A 17,294-nucleotide genomic window follows, 5' to 3' on the forward strand; every position below is an offset into this window, starting at 1 on the left:
ATACATAAACAATTCTAGAATCTCCTTTGCCTTAAGCTTATGTTGGCTACATACATGGCAGTTGATGATAGTTTAAATGATTCATATTTTCAGATTTTAATTCTCTTGATCCTATTCTAAATCAGTTACTGTTTACTGAGTGATAGCTGCTCTGTTCACAAATAAAGCAGTTTTATCATTCATAAACTCATTCACATTTATGATAATAGAATATGACAAGTGTATCTGGATATCGCCATTTGCATTTTTCTCAGAAGACCTTAAAAATGATAAGAGTTCTTCAGTTAACAATTAAGGAAGAAACGAATAGAGGTACTCTGTTAACAGAGAGGTGTTAGATTCCTGTAGTCTCAGGCCACACCTCATTATCAAAATCTAAAGCAGTAGTTGGGGTAAGGAAGTAGGCTCTGTGCAGTTCTCTTGGTTGTGAAGATTAGCGTCAGTAGTGATAGCATCTTTTTGCCTCAATTGATCCAATTAAATCTCTGAAGTTCTACAGCTCTTAGTTCCCTCTCTTCCGTGCAGCTCCATTGGATTCTGCTGTCACAAAGACTTCCTTTGGCCTCTGTCTAAAAGACTCTTGAGTTAGCCTTTTCACTTACCCTCAGTTCAGGTCTGAAGGTTACCAGTTTGGAATTTGATGATGTTCACATATTTGCCTTTCAAGTGGAACTATAAGGATCCTTCAGGTTTTAATTTGATTTGAAATCTGACTGAAGATTTGTTTTGTCTTTTCTTAGGTTTGGTGTGGTGGACTTTCTTTGAATACTGGGATGCAGGTTCCAAGTGCTGTGAGAACACTTCAGAAAAGTGAAAATGGAATGACTGGTTCAGCTAGCAGCCTAAACAATATTACTCAGTAATGCCTACTCGGAATATGTTTACCTTTTTGATTGGGTGGCCTTTTCCGTGCAGTTACTAATCACAGGAATTTATGAGTGGTGGAAATCAGGCTTGCGACATTCTGCTTTAAGGCATGGAATCCGTTAGCATTAAGCATCTAGTACGAAGCATTCACAGGAGTGGACTGTGCAGTATCCATAGAAGCAAGCAGACACCAAGCAAGAAACTCATGTTTTGAAGAGTAAATGGGAGAGAAGTGTTTAAGTAGTTACATAGAAACTCATTTTGTGTTTCTTGGGTTTACTTTGGCTCTTCTAATATGTTTAGTTACATAAGGTAGCCCTAGGGCCTGAGGGAAAAGCATTTACAATCTTGTCTTCTTTTCTCTATACTTTTTAAATGTCATCACTACCTATTATTTAGTTCTTACACTGAAGCTTTAAAAATATACAGTCCTTTATAGTTTTCTAAAAATTGAAATAATCTATTGAGGATGCTAGAAAGGTTTTCTTAAATTAGTTTATTTCCCCCCTTTTATAAATAAGTTGAGGTTTGCTAAATTGTCCTCTTTTGTTTATTGACTAAATTGTAAATCATTTTTTCCAAATATCATGATATTTCTCTTATGGTTAAAACTGAAAATAGAGAGTGGATAGGAAGAGTGTCTAGACATAATAGTTTAAAATCACCCAAATTTCAGTTTTTTACCTGCTGCACTAACAGTGGCAAAGGGATATTCTTTATATGTTGCCCTGTTTAATTAGACTTCTTTTCATTCCATCATTTTGGATGATGGGTAAGATTTTCTAAAGCTTTATATTTTCTGATTTTGTTGTCTTGTTTAATACTACCTTTAATAGTTATCTTTGATAAAATTCCCACTTGAATTTGGTAATAACTGATAATATACTGATTTTTTACGTTTCTAGTAGGATGAAAGTTTATTAAAGTTATATAGAAAGTAGAAAAAGCTACCTACTCAAGTTTTGTCTAAGAGGGATAGGTTACGAAGGGAGGTGCCTAAAACTGTTCTTTACTGAAGTCATTTATATCTCTTTTTAATAAAATGGAATGGTTTAAACAAGTGTTTTTTAAAAAACTGCATATCTCTGACTTATTTGGCACATGAGTTTTTCAGCCCTACCTATTCAGAGGTTATTTTCCTCTCAACCTTTTTGCTACATTCATTTGCTTCTTAAAGGGTTTTAATTCTTTCAAAAATCAACATACAGTAATCTTTACCAAACTTAGGGAAAATGTGTTAAACAGTGAGTAACACCCATGGTTATTGAGCAGAACATACGTATTTTTTAAAAGTTGATTAAAATTTGTAACAAGTCCTTTGAGCCAAACTGAAAGCTGTAATTATAGTATTTAAGAATTCCTTGAGCATTTTAAAGAGGTCTGGATCTGTATATTCCTTAATTTTTGAAGCTGTTACTTTCTCATGTTGACTTTAATTTGCATTTTAAGTGTATTGGTTATGAGAGCCTTCTCCCTCGAAGTGACTCTTGCTGCTTACATTTGAGTTACTTGCTGCAGAAAGGCCTGTGGAATAGGAATAGCTCATTCTCTCTTAAAGTTTACTGTTTACTGATAGGATGTTTTGTTCATTGTAAAACAAATCTAAATGAGGAATTTTATTTGAACTAGGTATTACATTCCCAGAGGACATTCATAGCTGTACCACTGTCTGATGACTTAGTTTAAAGACTATTAGGCAGCTTAAAGAATGACATATGTCAGTAGGTAGTCTTCTGATTCTCCAAACAAATATAATTTTGGTTTTTGTTTCTCCTAGAGATTTTGGAAGAAGCTTTTAGTGTCCTGTTCCCCACAGCAAGGTTATTCTAGGACCTAAGGATAAGGAAATGGGAAGTTATAAGTCTCTCTCAGAGAGTTAAACCTGAAAGCAGTAAGTTAGGGGTGGAGCTGCTTTAAGTGCACAGTTACCTATGTATATTTTAGCAAAAATGACACAGAAAAAGCCAGAAGTTCTTGTATAAAAACTTTTACTATCATGTCTAATATAGTTGTATTTTCTCTTTAATTCAGTGCCTTCTTCCTCTAAGCATGCTCTTGCCCCCTGCGCCATGCAGTGTCAACTGATGTTTAAACCAGAGAACATTATGTCACACTGCTGAGGGGCTTCTATTGCAGGGGCATGGGGAAAAGGAAGTATTAATCAGGGGCTGGAGGAGTGCATAAGATTCTTCCTGTGCTCATGCCACCATCTGAAACCCTTCATATACAATTTTCTAATATTCATTTGAAAAACTCATTTGAAGCAATACTATCATTGCTTCAAAATAAAAATCTGAGGTTTTCCTCTTACTGTGCTTCTTAAAGTTCTCTAAAAAATGAACAGAATGTATGGGGTTTTAGCTTAGCTGTTTTAAGTTTATTTATGTTACATTAAACTGGAGGAAATTTGCCACCCTCATTTTCAAACCAGAAAATAATCAGCTGCAGTGCCTATTACATGGTCTCAAATTAAGGCAACTATTAACTTGAGCATCACAACATTCTCATCGACATTGGAATTAAAAAATACTGAGTTTTTTGGCTCAGTTTAATACGTTGTGGAAAGTTGGTATTCCCCTTCAAATACTCTTTATTTTATTTTTTTTACTCTCCATTTTGACAGGTCAAACATGATTGCTTTCTGTAAAAGAAATGCATGAGAGGTTGACGGTAATGGATGTATTACAGGTGTAAAAAATTATGTTTTATAAAAACATACATTTAGTATTTCATTTCTCTTTTAGCAGTTGAATCCTAAACCAGTTTTAATAAACTGGATAAAGAAATGAAGGAATTGCCTTAAGCACTTTAGAAAAAGAATTTTTTTTACAATTCATTTTGACTCTTTGGACTGATCATGTCACATATGTCTTTAACTTTTGGTGAATACGTATATCCCAAGCATTTACTGAGTGCACATAGAAATTTAATGCACAGTAATTCTTTGAAAGTTCCAGGTATAGGTAAACAAATTGAAAGTATTAAAGGGGTGCCTGTCTGTACATGGGTTTAATTGATGGCATCTGTACTATTTTGACAAACCACAAACTGCTACTTTACAGTTAGACTTGATCGACATTGTCCTGCATTTTCCCCCATTTTATCATCTAAAGAGACATATTGGCTTGGTTTTATTTGCTCATACTGTGATAAAGTATGCACAGTATCATGTTTAATTTGAATTTTTGTGACTGATCCTTGGTAGTGTAAAGAATAAAACAAGTAATTTGTAATGAAGTCTTTTAATTAGGCTAAGATACTCTATTTCATGAGTTATCTGGAATGATTAATTTTTCTATATATGCTTTTCCCATAAATTTATTATTTATATAGTTTCTTTTGGAAACATATGGGGAAAAGTTGGAAAAGGATGTATATAAAAATGATTATTTCAAAGAGTATTCATTTTAGAAGAGGACAGCATAGACTTCTTACTATAAAATATGTGATTCTAGGCTGAAAAAATTAAGGAGTATAAAAATCATCATGATAATTCTTTTTAAAAACATATTAGTGAAATCAGTGTTCATTCATTGGCTAATTCATACAACAAATATTAAAGTGTCCATAATAGGGCAGTCATACTTGGTATTCAGATTTCCAGAATTAGTAAAGTTTGATTTACTGTGTGTAGTTTTGCTGCTTTTGAGTGGTATGAAAAGTTTGCATTTTAAAAACAATGTTTTGCTAATAAGGCAGAAATTTTAAAAAGTAAATTTGTTGGAGTTGGTGAAAAAATTCAAATTAACTGCATATAAAATGGTTCACTTATATGTGGTCACATAAAATGGGTCTGGAAAAGTTTCTTCCTTGATTTTATTTTTACACTGGATATACTAGGGAAGTGTATGGTCAGTATAAATTTACTCAGCATCTAACTAATCATAAAGTTATTTGTTATTCTTAATGTACATTTCATAATGCCAGTACTGGAGCATTTATAAGATCATTAATGTTTCCTTAACCATTGCAGAAAGATTACCTCATATTCAGTACAGTTTTAATTTTGTGTCTTATAGTATTCACATTATGCAAATATTTGTGATCCTGATCTGTCACATATGATAGCTTTGTTACCTGGAATATTTGATTAATGTAAATGCTTTAAACTTTTTTAGTAATTTGGAGGTTAAATGGATTACATTTGGTATATGTTTTTGGTGATAAGATATTGTTGGGTTTGTCATATTAAGGTTAGTATTAGCTTACAAATGAATACCAGAGATTGTCATAGTACTCTTCTCCTTAGATGACCCACTTATTAAATTAAAACAGTATTTGTGATTTCTGGGTCAGTTTAAGGTACTGACTTTTGATCCATAATCATTTGAACTATGTTAGTTTAAACTGCTATGGTTTCTTAATGGTACCCGTTCAGTGTCAGTTGGTCCTTGGGAATGGATGTGTAGAGGATTTCACAGTATGGAAGACAGCAGGTAGGTGAATGTGTTTGCTTTGGCTTGGAGCTTCTTAAGTTTGGGCCAATTTTAAAATAAGTCAAATTGTAAGTGATTGGTAAAAGGCATTTTTATTAGTGTTGGAACTTTTTGGAGAGCCTAAGGGCTATGAGAATGCTTTTTCTTTTTAAAATAACATTTCCAATATCTCTAAGGCACCAAAGCATTGAGTCTAATTTACCTTTTAAGGGAGACTCTTTAAATTAAAATCAAATTTATAATTCATACAGAAGATACATAAGAGCTAAAGTTTTGGAGTAATTTATAGTAAAAAGCACTAGTCTTTAAAATTTCTGGATATAACAAATATTTTGGGTTTATTTTAAAGTATTTAAAATTAATCACCTTGCGTCTACCATATACTAGATCTGTGATCTCTACATATATCATTTATCATCTTTGGGCCTCCATTGCCTTACATAAAATAATTGTAACTTGTTCAGCCTACCCCACAGGGCTGTTGTGAGGAATAAAATGAAATGGAGTATGTGAAATTGCTTCAACGACAGTAAAACTCTGTGTAAGTGTAAGGTGTTAACTTTTAGCTGATAATGGATTTAAGTGTTTGGATACTTCCAGATGCCGTTTCCTTAGATAAAGCATGTGCTTTAAGTGGTATCACCAGGACATCAAACATGATTTTTTTTTAATCTGATTAAAACACCCTTTAACATTTGCAGTTTGTTCATGACCTGTGGCCTTTTTATATTTTCTCATCAAGCCTGTTACTCTACATCAAGACTTGTAGAACTGTACCATTTCTCCCACAGCATTTAGTGTACCAGAGTAGAACAGTAGCATAAATAAATGATTTAAGCTGTTTCCATCCAGGCATTTGCACTTCCAGTTTATGACTGCTTAGTGCCACATGCAAAGACTGAATTTGGTCTAAATAATTCTTTCTAAAACAACAGTTTTGGAGTGGTTCAATAGTTTGTTGTCAGTGGATAACAAGGTGTATGTTCCCACTTAACATTTGACAACGTTTGTTGCACTGTCATCTTTAAAAACTATGATGAGGTGTTTCAAAACCTTGTTAACCTGGGTATCATGTAGTATCTCTCCTAATATACTAGTTTTGCTTCAAACTGGATTAAATGGTTTACAGGTTATCTTGATCCACAGATTATTTGGTATTTCTATCATCTGGACATGGTTCTGCTATGCAGTTCTGATAATAAAAATTCTAATTCCTCAGGTTTAACCTTTAAGTTAAGGATGAAGAACGTTAGTGAGCTTATAATGTACTCAGTGCTGCAAACTAGTGTTTTATAATAAGCATATTGCCTCATTTTCCTTGGAAACAAGACAAAGCTTTTTAAATGGTTTTTTAAACTTTAAAATAGAGTATTCAAAGTGGAGTGACGTGTATGTTGAAATGACTGTATATTCTGTATAGAATGACCGAGTTAAGTTCTTACAAAAGCACCTGGAGTATCTCATCTAAAAATAAAACTTTTTTTCCCTGCTTTTGCTTCAGTGCTTGCATTTTTATCAACTCTTATTAAATATCTACTATGTGCTGTTGAAGATAAGATTTAAAAAGTCGTAGTCTTTTTGCCCTCCAGACCTTTTATTTTAGAATAGTGCTGTTCAACAGAATTTTATGCAGTGATGGAAAAGTTATGTATTTGTGCTGCCCAATACAATAGCCACTAGCCACAGGCAGCTGTTGAGCGCTTTAAATGTATGTGGCCAGTTCAGCTGAGGAACTAAAATTTTTATTGTAATTTAAATGTAAAGAGCCTTGTCTTGCTAATAGTTGCTGTTTTGTACAGTGCAGCTAGAGATGGAAGATGAAACACGCTGTAACTATAATATAAATCAGGAACTTAGTGTCTGTCTTTGAAGCTTGTCACATCTTGGGTTACATTTTGGTAGACGAGCTGAGAGAGTCAGAACTAGAATCTAAGACTTTTTAACATTTATATTCTAACTTGAAACCAATCTAGGAGAAAAGAGAAAACCAATCAATGACCAGGCGAGGCTGGAGCTCCTGTAACTAAGGTCATTTTCGCCAAGAGAAGAATGAAGAGATAGTGGATAGTCTTGAGTTATAGGGAGAAGACTATACTGAGAAACCAGTACCCTCATACAGAAGATGGAGTGTGAATGGATGCAACATTTCTGGAGAACAATTAAGTAATATCAGTATTTTAAATACACACACTTTGGAAAAGTTAGTTCAATTTCTAGGTATATCTCTTAGATACATACTCCCAAATAAGCCAGTACTCACTGCAGCATTTCAATAGCAAAATACAAGCAACCTAATTGTTAACTGAAGAATGGGCTACCAGAATTCTGAAGGCTCCCCTTTTCTAAGTTGCTGCACTAGCAAGCCACCGTTGTTACATACTTGTCCAGATACATTCGGCATGCCTCTCTCCCCAAGTGTTCTAAGTATGTAGACCATTATGGGAATAGGCTTCCTCAATTAAGGAGCCCTTTCCTTGGTAACCCAGTCCTGCTGTGCCTGGCTGGGTCCCTGGGATGAGGGCTCAGGAAATTGTGTGCATTCTACTTTTCTAAGTGTTTCTCTTAATAAACAGTGTTGTATATTTACACCGCATGGTACCAGTAGTATGTTTATGCCCCTTTTGCACAAGGTCACCGGGATGGTAGGTTGTGGTGCTTCCAGTAACCTACATAGCTGATATAGAACATGCTATTAGTGGAAGGATTTTCATGCTATTATGAAATGGAAAAAGCAAGTCCAACAGTTTATATAGTATGATAAAATGGGTGTGTGTGTGTACACTTAGACTTGGGCAAGAGTGGGGACGTGGGGTGTCCCTGTTCCGATCCTCATTCTCTGGCTGTGGCTCTCCATGGAATGAACAGTTAAAGAAGCTAAGGGATTGCACCCACTTGTAGTCTTATTCCACTACCCTCTGTGAACCAGACAGCCAGGACGCCATAATTCCCTGTCCCACCAGCCCAAAGCTTGCTTCCACAACACATGCAGGTCTCTTCCCCAAACCTGTCTGGAAGACAGACTGCACTACATGTGTATATACCCCTATTTTCAAGGGGAGGCAGGTCGTGAAGGGTGTGGTCCATGGAGCTTGGATGTGCAGACTGAGGTGTCCACCTCCATGCATACTAGAGGCTGAAAGGAAACAGACCAGGGACTTGGGGGAAGAACAAGAAGACCTAGTTCTCATGCTGTCACTTCCCAGCACAAGTCTGAGAATTCCAATTTTGAACCTAGATTTCTGTTCCTTGAGAAGAAATATTTGTCAAGATAGAAGTGAACATATGTGTATAGGCTTGACGCTCACCTATTCAGACACTTAAAATATATCAGGGTTGGCTTCCATTCCTACTCTTGCCCCAGGCCCCACAGTGTTAGGATGGGCCAGGATGTGTATGTACTCCCACATCTGAGCGATTCTTAAAAGATAGATGTTTGCTTATAATAGGGGCTGTTTTTACCCATCCTGGTACTCCTCCTCAACTGGATTGGCTAACCAGGTTAAAGCATACTGACTCTGGTTTACAGTAAGTTGAAGGCTCACAGCTGGTCTCCCCTCGGATATGCTGGAGAAGGACTGCTCCCACCAGATGAGTAGTTTGTTTACCTCTAGTTAGCTGTTTGTTCCCAAACCTGTTCATGCCAGTGGCATTGTTATAGTTATTTAATTTAAGCATTACATAAGCCAATGAAATTCAATAATGAAAAGTTACATTTAAGGAAAGGGGGGAACTTTAGAGATGAAAAGCTGACAAGTTAGTTGTGTCCAAGATAATTGTAAGTGATCAGGAGTATTGCAGAAGAGAAAAATACAAATTTAGGACTCCGAGTTCAGATTCCTTCACTTGTATCTTTAAGTTCCTGGTTCACTTGAAAGAAACACACTAGAAATTATAGATGATGCATTATGTCTGTGGTTTATGTAAGAAAAAAAGTGAGAAAGTCTAATCAGTTGATCCACACTTAAAAAGACCTTAGTTCAAATCAGAAGACTGGCCAGTGCCATCCTTTGCTTTAACTGCCTTTTTTGGTTTACATGGAACAAGTTTCATTATGTATTTGCAAAGTATTCATATCTATGAACTTCATAATAATTTTTCCCATGTTCATCTTTATTATGACAATTTCAGAGAGCCTATTTATGATGAACACTTTTATGCTCACCACCTAGGTTTATTAAATTGTTACCATTTTGCCGTGTTTCTATCATTTTAAAGTTTTTAAAAATTTCACCCGTAAGTACTGCAATATGCATCAATGATGACTTATTTTAACACAACATATTCCATTGACATTCTTAGCAAAATTAACAGCAATTCCTTAATATCATCTAATATTAAAAGTTTCAGTTGTATCAAAAATTTCTTTTTATGGCTGCTTTCTTCAAATCAGGATCGAGACAAGGTCCATAAATTGCACTTGGTTATATGTCTCTTAAGTCTCTGATTTTGTATTAGTTCCTTCCCCACCTTTTAATTGCCAATGATAAACTGGGGCCTTAGTCTTGTAGAATGTCCCACATTCTGAATTTAGCTGATTCTCTATAGCCTATGTTAAATCTAGAGTTTTGATTAAATGCAGCTTCAATTTTTAGGTATGAGTCCTTCACAGGTGGTGCTGTGTGCTTTCTGTTGCATCACATCCGGAAGGGCATAATGTCTGTTTGCCTCAACTTAATGGTAAGGTTGACCAGTGGGTACAGGGGGTGATAGCTTAATCTGTCTGTTAAAAAAGTTCCCCATCAACATTTCATCTTAATTTTAGCCTCTTGATGAGTTTTGTCCTTTGTATTATTTCATTAGGAGTAGTAATGATTGTTCTATCACACATTCTTCGTTTATTAGCTGGAATTCTCATTAGCATTTTGGTTACACTAAAATCCTGTTCAAATCAGAAAGGCAGGATAAATGATTTTTTATCAAGTTTCAGGATAGTGAGTTGATGCCCTGGAAACCTTCAATCATGACTAATGAGTTTCATTTTTAAGGAATCATTATGAAGTCAAGAATTTTTAATGTATTTGATGTTTCAATCAATAGCAGTTACTCATTTTGATGCCAATTTACCATCTTCAGTCCCTCAGATTAGCACCTATGTCCAGTGATCCCATTAATCTTTGATACTTCTTCCTCTGGGTGCTGCCAATTTCTAAATTAATCTACTAACTACCAATTCTAAGTAATAAAACTGAGTCTCTTAAAACTGAGTTCCTCTGTGGAGTTTGTGACTAGCCTCTCTATTCAAAACCTTATTCCCTTTCTTGTTCTGCACTTGTTCCTCCTCAGGATTGAGAAGTATCAAAGAGGGGACTGTAACCAAGCAGGACCCTATGGGACCTTTCTGGGACAAACTTCCACCCACCGCATATTCTCCACGTGCCTCTTGTTTGTAGAAAAGCTTTAGTCTCCCAGGCCTTCCCTGAGTCTCAAAAGGCTAGCTCGAGTTAATGATTAGGAAATGTGAAGATGTAGAAGCAAAGAACAGCTGTTGGACTGGGGAAATTGATAACAATCTAGACTATAAACCAGCCACATAGAGCCACTGAACTCTCAGTTCCCTGAAAGATAGAAAGATCTGACTCACATTCCTAAATTAGCTTAACAGGAAGCAGACCCCTACCAGATGAAAACTGACCACATTACGTAGACTGCACACTGGCTGAAACCAGAAGTCTAGTGATGCTGGAAATTTCACCTTGATGCCAACCAGTCTGAGAACTCTGCATGAGCTGATCATGCACCCAGCAGCCCCCTCCCTCAGACCTTTGTCTCCTAACTGGCAACGTGGAGATGGTCTTAGGACATTAGTCCACCATCTTCCCAGGCTGCTGGCTTCCTGAATAAATTAACTTTTCTTTTTCCATCAACACTTGTCTTTTCCAGTGGCAGGTAGCAAAACTTGGGTTCAAAACCAGCCTTGTCCAGTTACATTCAGAATAAGCTTGTATGTACACAGAAAACTTCTGGAAGGGAAAAACAAGAAACTGATAAGGATCCTAAACCCTGGGAAATGAGAAAGAAAAACCTTCACTTTACACTTTTCCAGAAAGTAAAGTTTAGAAAATAACTCAAATATATGAGGGGAGGATTTTCATTTTCACTATGGGCTGGTAATAGTAATTTTTGTAGAAAAAAAATTAAAATTACAGTAATTTGTTTAGTGTTTTATACTGTTCAAAATTATGTCAAAATTGATTCATATCTGATCCTTAATAAACACTTGGATTATACAGGTAAACGTTAAAAGACCCAAGTACAGAATTGAATGTGTGTATATTTCTAGACCTAAACAGGAGTATGACAGTCCACTAGAGCTTGGATGTCCCGCAGGCACCTCAACCTCAAAAGCAACATTGGACGCAGCTACTATTTTCCACCCTATCCCCTGCCTCACCTGCTGGTACCCAAACCAGGATTCAGGGATTTATTCTGCATCCCTCTGCAGAGCACACACACACTAAAAAATTATTCGTTGTTTCTCTGAATTCGTATTTAACTGGCATCCTACATTTATCTAGAAACTCACACGCTCTGGGAAATAGCTCAGAGGCTGCCTCTCCAATTCTTGAACCACTTCCCCAAATTTCAGGCCATCTCAGTGCTCTGCTGTAGTTGTGACCCAGTCAAGAGATAAAAGGGATTTAGCTAAGTGGCTAGATCCCAAAAGTTAGGAAATCGCCAGGGCTCAGTAAACTTCGGGCCGTGAGGAGACAGCAGGGGTCGTAGATCACCCGAAGCCACTAACCCGACCGTGGGAACGTTTCCGACACCAGCCAGACCAGGACGCTCGGCTCTGTGCTTGACGGCCCCTTTTGCAGCGCTTGCCGTGCGTGCCGTAAAGCACAGTTGCCGGCGCTGCTGGGTGAGGTAAGTTGTGGGAAGCTTTGCTTGGCTGCCGGGGACAGGCGGGCATTTCCAGGCAGGTGTCGCCGGTGGCTCGGGTGCCCTCACTGGGCATCCCCCAGCCTTCTGGGCACGTGCCGTGCCCCCGGCGGCCCAGCCGGGCCACAGGTCGAGCGCGCTCCGGGTGGGGGTACTCAGTGGGGCGGCCCACGAGCACCTCGTGCCAGACGTGCACTCAGGCGTCCCTTCCACGCTCCTGGGCCTGTCAGCTAGAAAAGTCCTCATCCCGGGACAGGTCTGGTTTTGGAGGACGGCTGAGACCGTTGTAGGACCCGGTTGGAGTAGTGACGTTTGAGCAGGATTGTGAGAACCATTGCAGGACTTGCGAGAGGATAGAGGGGCCTTTGCAGGTATGGGACCAAAGTGTGCAAAGGTATAGAAGCATTAAAGGGACTACCAGGTTTTGGCAGCACTGCGTATCAGTGTCACGTCTGGAGGGGTGGGTGCGGAGAAGGGGAGGCCAGGACTGTAGCAAGAGCTAACACTCGGTGTCAGCTGGGAAGGGCCTGATGCCCCATGAAGGAGTGTGGAGTTTTTCCATGGGCGGCGGGGCAGCTACGGCAGCTTTTTAGAGAGGAGGTAATTAGTTTACCATCTCTTTCTCTTCTTATGCTTTCCCCCTGGTTTCAACTTTAATTTAATTGGAGGAGTATTTACTAAAGAGTCCCTTCTGTGTGCTTAGTAACGGGGTGGACACTGCTAGCCATTCTAAGTAAAGTTTCGTATGGCTTTGACATCTGCCTTTTGTTTGCATTATCAACTGGGGGATGTCGGGAAAGACTGAAGCTTTGGATAGGAATCTGGGCAACTGAGTTCAGATTTCATCACCATTACCAGTTTCTCAAGTAACGTGAGGCTAGTCACTTCTCTCTGGGCCTCAGTTTTCACAGATGTAAAAAGAGGACCTAGATGATATCAGGTTCTTTCTACTTTTGAAGATAGCAGGCCTCCAAAGAATAAACTGCAGCCCGTGAACAAATATCGAAGTGAGTGATGGAACAGTGCATTAGTAATTAGGAAAAACAGAAAAGGCTGGGGCTGAGCTATACTTTGAGAAGGGATAGATTTTGGTTCAGGAACCATTTCTTTTGAGCACCATAGATAAAGGTAGAGAAGGATAGAATAGGCATTTAAAGTCTATTTATGGAGGTAGATTTTGAGAGGATAGAGGATTTGGGAAGGATGCCACTAGATGCTGAAGGAGTGGAAAGAAAGTGCGTTATGTTCTGAAAAGGAAGAAAAAAGGAATGAGAGAAATGTCCACAGTATATAGGACTTGATTTCTTGAATCTATGTGATGGATGTTTTGAACCTGTGTCTCTAAAAAGTGAGTTTAAGTGCTGTTGACAAAAATGAGAATTCTGTCAGAATCCAGCAAACAATGTGTTGGGAGTAAGATGATTCAGATTGTAGCTCTGGTGTTGCCAAATAACTAGCCTCTGGGGCTGTCATTTAATTCTTCTATATCCTATTCTCCTCTGTTAAACGATTTGTTGGACTCTGTGGTCTCTTTTCACTAAAACCTGTAAAACATGAGTCTGTGAGGATGGAGAACTACTTCTGAAGGGGAGAGGGAGAGAGTTGATAGAAAATAAAATTGTTAAATTTGAGGTGTAGAAAATAGAGTTGAATATATAACCACATGGAGTTTATAGACTGGAACTTAAGTATTAAGTTTTCCCTCAGAGGTTACAGTTAAAATCTTGGAAATGATTTTGTTGTGTGAGAGAGATTGTAAAGAGAGTAACTAAAGGGTGTGCCCATGGATAGGAGACTAGAGAAATGACTGAAGGAGACATGGAGATCTCAGAGCAATAAGCAAGGACTCCTTTTTAAAAAGGGTTACATATAGTCATAGTAGATTCTTGGGGTGACATTTTTATTAAAATAGTTTAACAGTATTTACAATAAACATTAAGCAACCATTTCTGGGAACTCTGACAGAAAATAAATATTTCAAATAGATATAATCTCCACTGTCATTCTGATTGTCTATTCAGAAGTAATGTTGTTTACATATTTATTTATTCAACAGATACTTACATGTTTCAGGCACTGCTGGGTGCTAGGGATATACAGTGAAGAAGGCAGATGTCCCTGTCGTCCCTGCATGTAAAGGCCTTAGTGTCTACATCAGTGCTTTTCACATATTAATATGCACGTGTGAATCGCCTGAGGATCTTGTTAAAATGTGGATTCTTAATCACTAGATCTGCAGTAGGGCCTGAAAATTCTGTATTTTGACAAACTTCAACATGATGCTAACATTGCTGGTCTGAGGACTGTATTTTAAGTAGCAAAGTTATAGATTTGTCTAGCAGGCATTAAGCCACTACTACTTATCATCTGTTTTTATGAGTATTTTTATTGTCCATGAAAATAATGTAAGCTCATTATAAAAGTATTGGGACAATATAGAACGGCATAAAGAACAATATAAAAATGACCCCAATTTCCCCTACCTGGAAATGGCCATTATCGATATTTTGGTGAACATCCATCCAGATTTTATGTTTGTCCATATATTCACACTTTATGTGTTGTACTAAGTACTTAATTAAACACGTTGAGCCCTGTGTTTCATTCTGTTAGCTTTATAGTTTTACTAAGATCAATATCCAAATATCCTCACACAGGCTGTTAAGTACTTGTATTCTTGAGGGGAAGACTTTATTCAGTTAATGATAACTTGGTTTAACACTATTCTGTTACTCCAAAAATTAAAAGATACTAAGATAATTAAAGCTTGTACTGTGTGTGGGCTGTAGTACCTGTTAATTAAGCCATAGAGTGAAATTTTTTTTTAAGTTTTTTTGAAAAGTTAGTCTTTTTTCCCTTATTACAAAATCAATTGGTATTCACATGGGATTAAAATAAAAAAAAGACAAAAGCACCTACAGTCCTCCCAACCCAAGACAACCACTGTTCTTACTCTCGTGCGTACACTCACTAAGGTAGCTCTTAAATGACCCATGAAATAACGTATGTAAAGAATGTTTGGGTCAAAAGAAATCCTTGATTCCTCAAATTTCTGCTGCCTTTGAAATAATCATAATCTGTTGTTTATACTGCAGTGTCTTGTGATAGGGAGCAGCTAGCAGCGTGCCTGGCGTCTGTAGGATGTACTTAGGGCTCAGTAATATTTGGGAACTTAATGGAAAAATGAATGAATGGAGTGACAGACCAAACTGACCTGTGTGACATGAGCTCTGGCTGTCACTCGTCACCTGCAGCTGCTCACATTCACCACTGACCTCGAATACTCTACTAGGGCAACAGAAGTCCATCATAAATCTTAAAAATCAATGTCTATGCTTAAACTCTACTATTTAAGAAGACGGACTATGGAATACTGGGGAATATGGAAGCATATGATGACCTCCTGTCTCAGAGAACTGTAATTAATAAAGACTGAATGCAAAAAGAGTACAGATTTACAGTGCTGTGGGGGATAGGAAAGAGGGGAACTTTTCTTGTCTGAGAGCAGAAGGATTTGCTAGTAGGCCTTTAAGGTGACAGTTATTAATTATTGTTAGTATTTATTGTGTACTTACCATGTTTAGCTACTATTTGGTGCTTTACATGTGTTAATCTGTTAAGTCCTCAGAACAGCCCTGTGAGTCAAGTAAAATTTCTAGATCCATTTTAAAGATGGGGATGTAGAGAGATTAAGTAACCTGTCTAATAGGGACATACGTATAGGCTACAAGTGGCAGAGCAGGATTTGAACATGACAGTCTGTCTTCGGAGCTAAGCTCTTAATACTCAAAAGACAGTGAGAGGGGCCAGGTATGGAGGGAGAGAGCATTATAGATAGAAGAAAGAGCATAGGCAAATGCACTGAGTTGAGAGAGCACTGTATCAGTGGGGTCATTTAGGGGAATGGTGCTAAATAAACACCTTAAAGCAAGGGAAATTCTTAAAGTGGTACTGTAGAAATGACTGGACTGTAGTCCCTAAGATGGGTATTTTGAGGAAAGCCTGGTAGCAGAGTACAGATTTTTCCTCAATTTGATAAACCCCTCATAAGTGGAAAATATCGTAAGTTGAAAATGCATTCAGTACACCTAACCTACCGCACATTATAGCTTAGCTTAGCCTACCTTGAAAATCCTCTGAACGCTTACATTAGCCTACAGTTGGGCAGAGTCATCTAACCCAAAGTCTGTCATAATAAAGCATTGACTATCTCATAATTTATTGAATACTGAAAATGAAAAGCAGAATGACTGTATGTGTTGGTTATTTATTGTGATCATGTGGTTGGCTGGGAGCTGTGGCTTGTTGCTGTGCCCAGCATCTTGAGGGACTACGTAGTACTTACTGCTCACCTGGGAAAAGATCACAATTCAGGTGTGGTTTCTACTGAATCACTCTTGCAGCATTGTAAAGTCAAAAAACCATAAATCGAACCATTGTAAGTCAGGGACTATCTGTATTCAGGTAGGAGGCTTCCTATCTAGGCAGAGGTAATAAGGTCTTTAAATTAGGCTCACTGTACTGGAAATGGGAAAGAAATGACAGCTTTTAGAGGCACTGAGAAGAATGTACAGTTTGTTGACTCATTAGATGTGGAGTTAGAACCACAGAAGCTATTTTGTTTTGAACATAAATAATTAAGAAAATAGGGATACCATTAACAGAACAGAAGAGCAAGTCATGAAAGAAATCTGGTTTGACAGTGGACAATGATTAATTTTAGGTCCCGGTGGAACGTTCAAGAGGACATATCCAGCAGTCTGGTGAAATATTTATAAGTGGTAATTAGTCAATAGATATGAAAGTATATCTAATAAAATGATTAGGAGCAAGAGAATGTAAAGAGAGCATCCATCCAGATTTTATATCAAACACAGAAAATAGTAGACATATTAGGCAATACCACTTCCTTTACCCTTTTACTTTTCCCCTGTGATACCCTCCTCCTGCCTTCACTTCCTTTCTTATCTAGCCTTTCTTATCTAGGTGTATCATTTCAGACACTCTCTTTCCAAAACTTCACTACTCCATAGTCATTTCTAAAGGGGTCATTATGTATTTATGATTTTTCTAGAGCACCAAATGGAGAGACTAATTTGTTAATCTTCAAGC

At 37.5% G+C, this 17,294-nt stretch overlaps 2 protein-coding genes across 12 annotated transcripts in view; both read left to right on the forward strand.

Annotated features, from left to right (window-relative positions):
* The window catches only part of FSD1L (fibronectin type III and SPRY domain containing 1 like), a 63,954-nt gene extending 63,078 nt beyond the window's left edge, over window positions 1-876 (forward strand). For all 7 annotated transcript variants that reach the window (XM_072959855.1, XM_072959856.1, XM_072959858.1 and 4 more), the window contains one exon: window positions 741-876. In XM_072959855.1, coding sequence (XP_072815956.1) covers window positions 741-863 — 123 coding nt within the window. In that variant the 3' untranslated portion in view covers window positions 864-876. The remainder of the gene's footprint in view (window positions 1-740) is intronic.
* Window positions 877-12,154: 11,278 nt separating this feature from the next.
* The window catches only part of FKTN (fukutin), a 55,418-nt gene continuing 50,278 nt past the window's right edge, over window positions 12,155-17,294 (forward strand). For 4 of the 5 annotated variants that reach the window (XM_072959864.1, XM_072959862.1, XM_072959863.1 and 1 more), the window contains exon 1: window positions 12,202-12,553. The gene's annotated coding sequence lies outside the window, so the exon portion shown is untranslated. Of the gene's footprint in view, window positions 12,168-12,201; window positions 12,554-17,294 lie in introns of those variants that run through there. The other variant, XM_006213384.4, reaches the window with a different exon arrangement.

Source organism: Vicugna pacos, chromosome 4 (genome assembly GCF_048564905.1).
Source record: "Vicugna pacos chromosome 4, VicPac4, whole genome shotgun sequence".
NCBI classification, from domain to species: Eukaryota; Metazoa; Chordata; class Mammalia; order Artiodactyla; family Camelidae; genus Vicugna; species Vicugna pacos.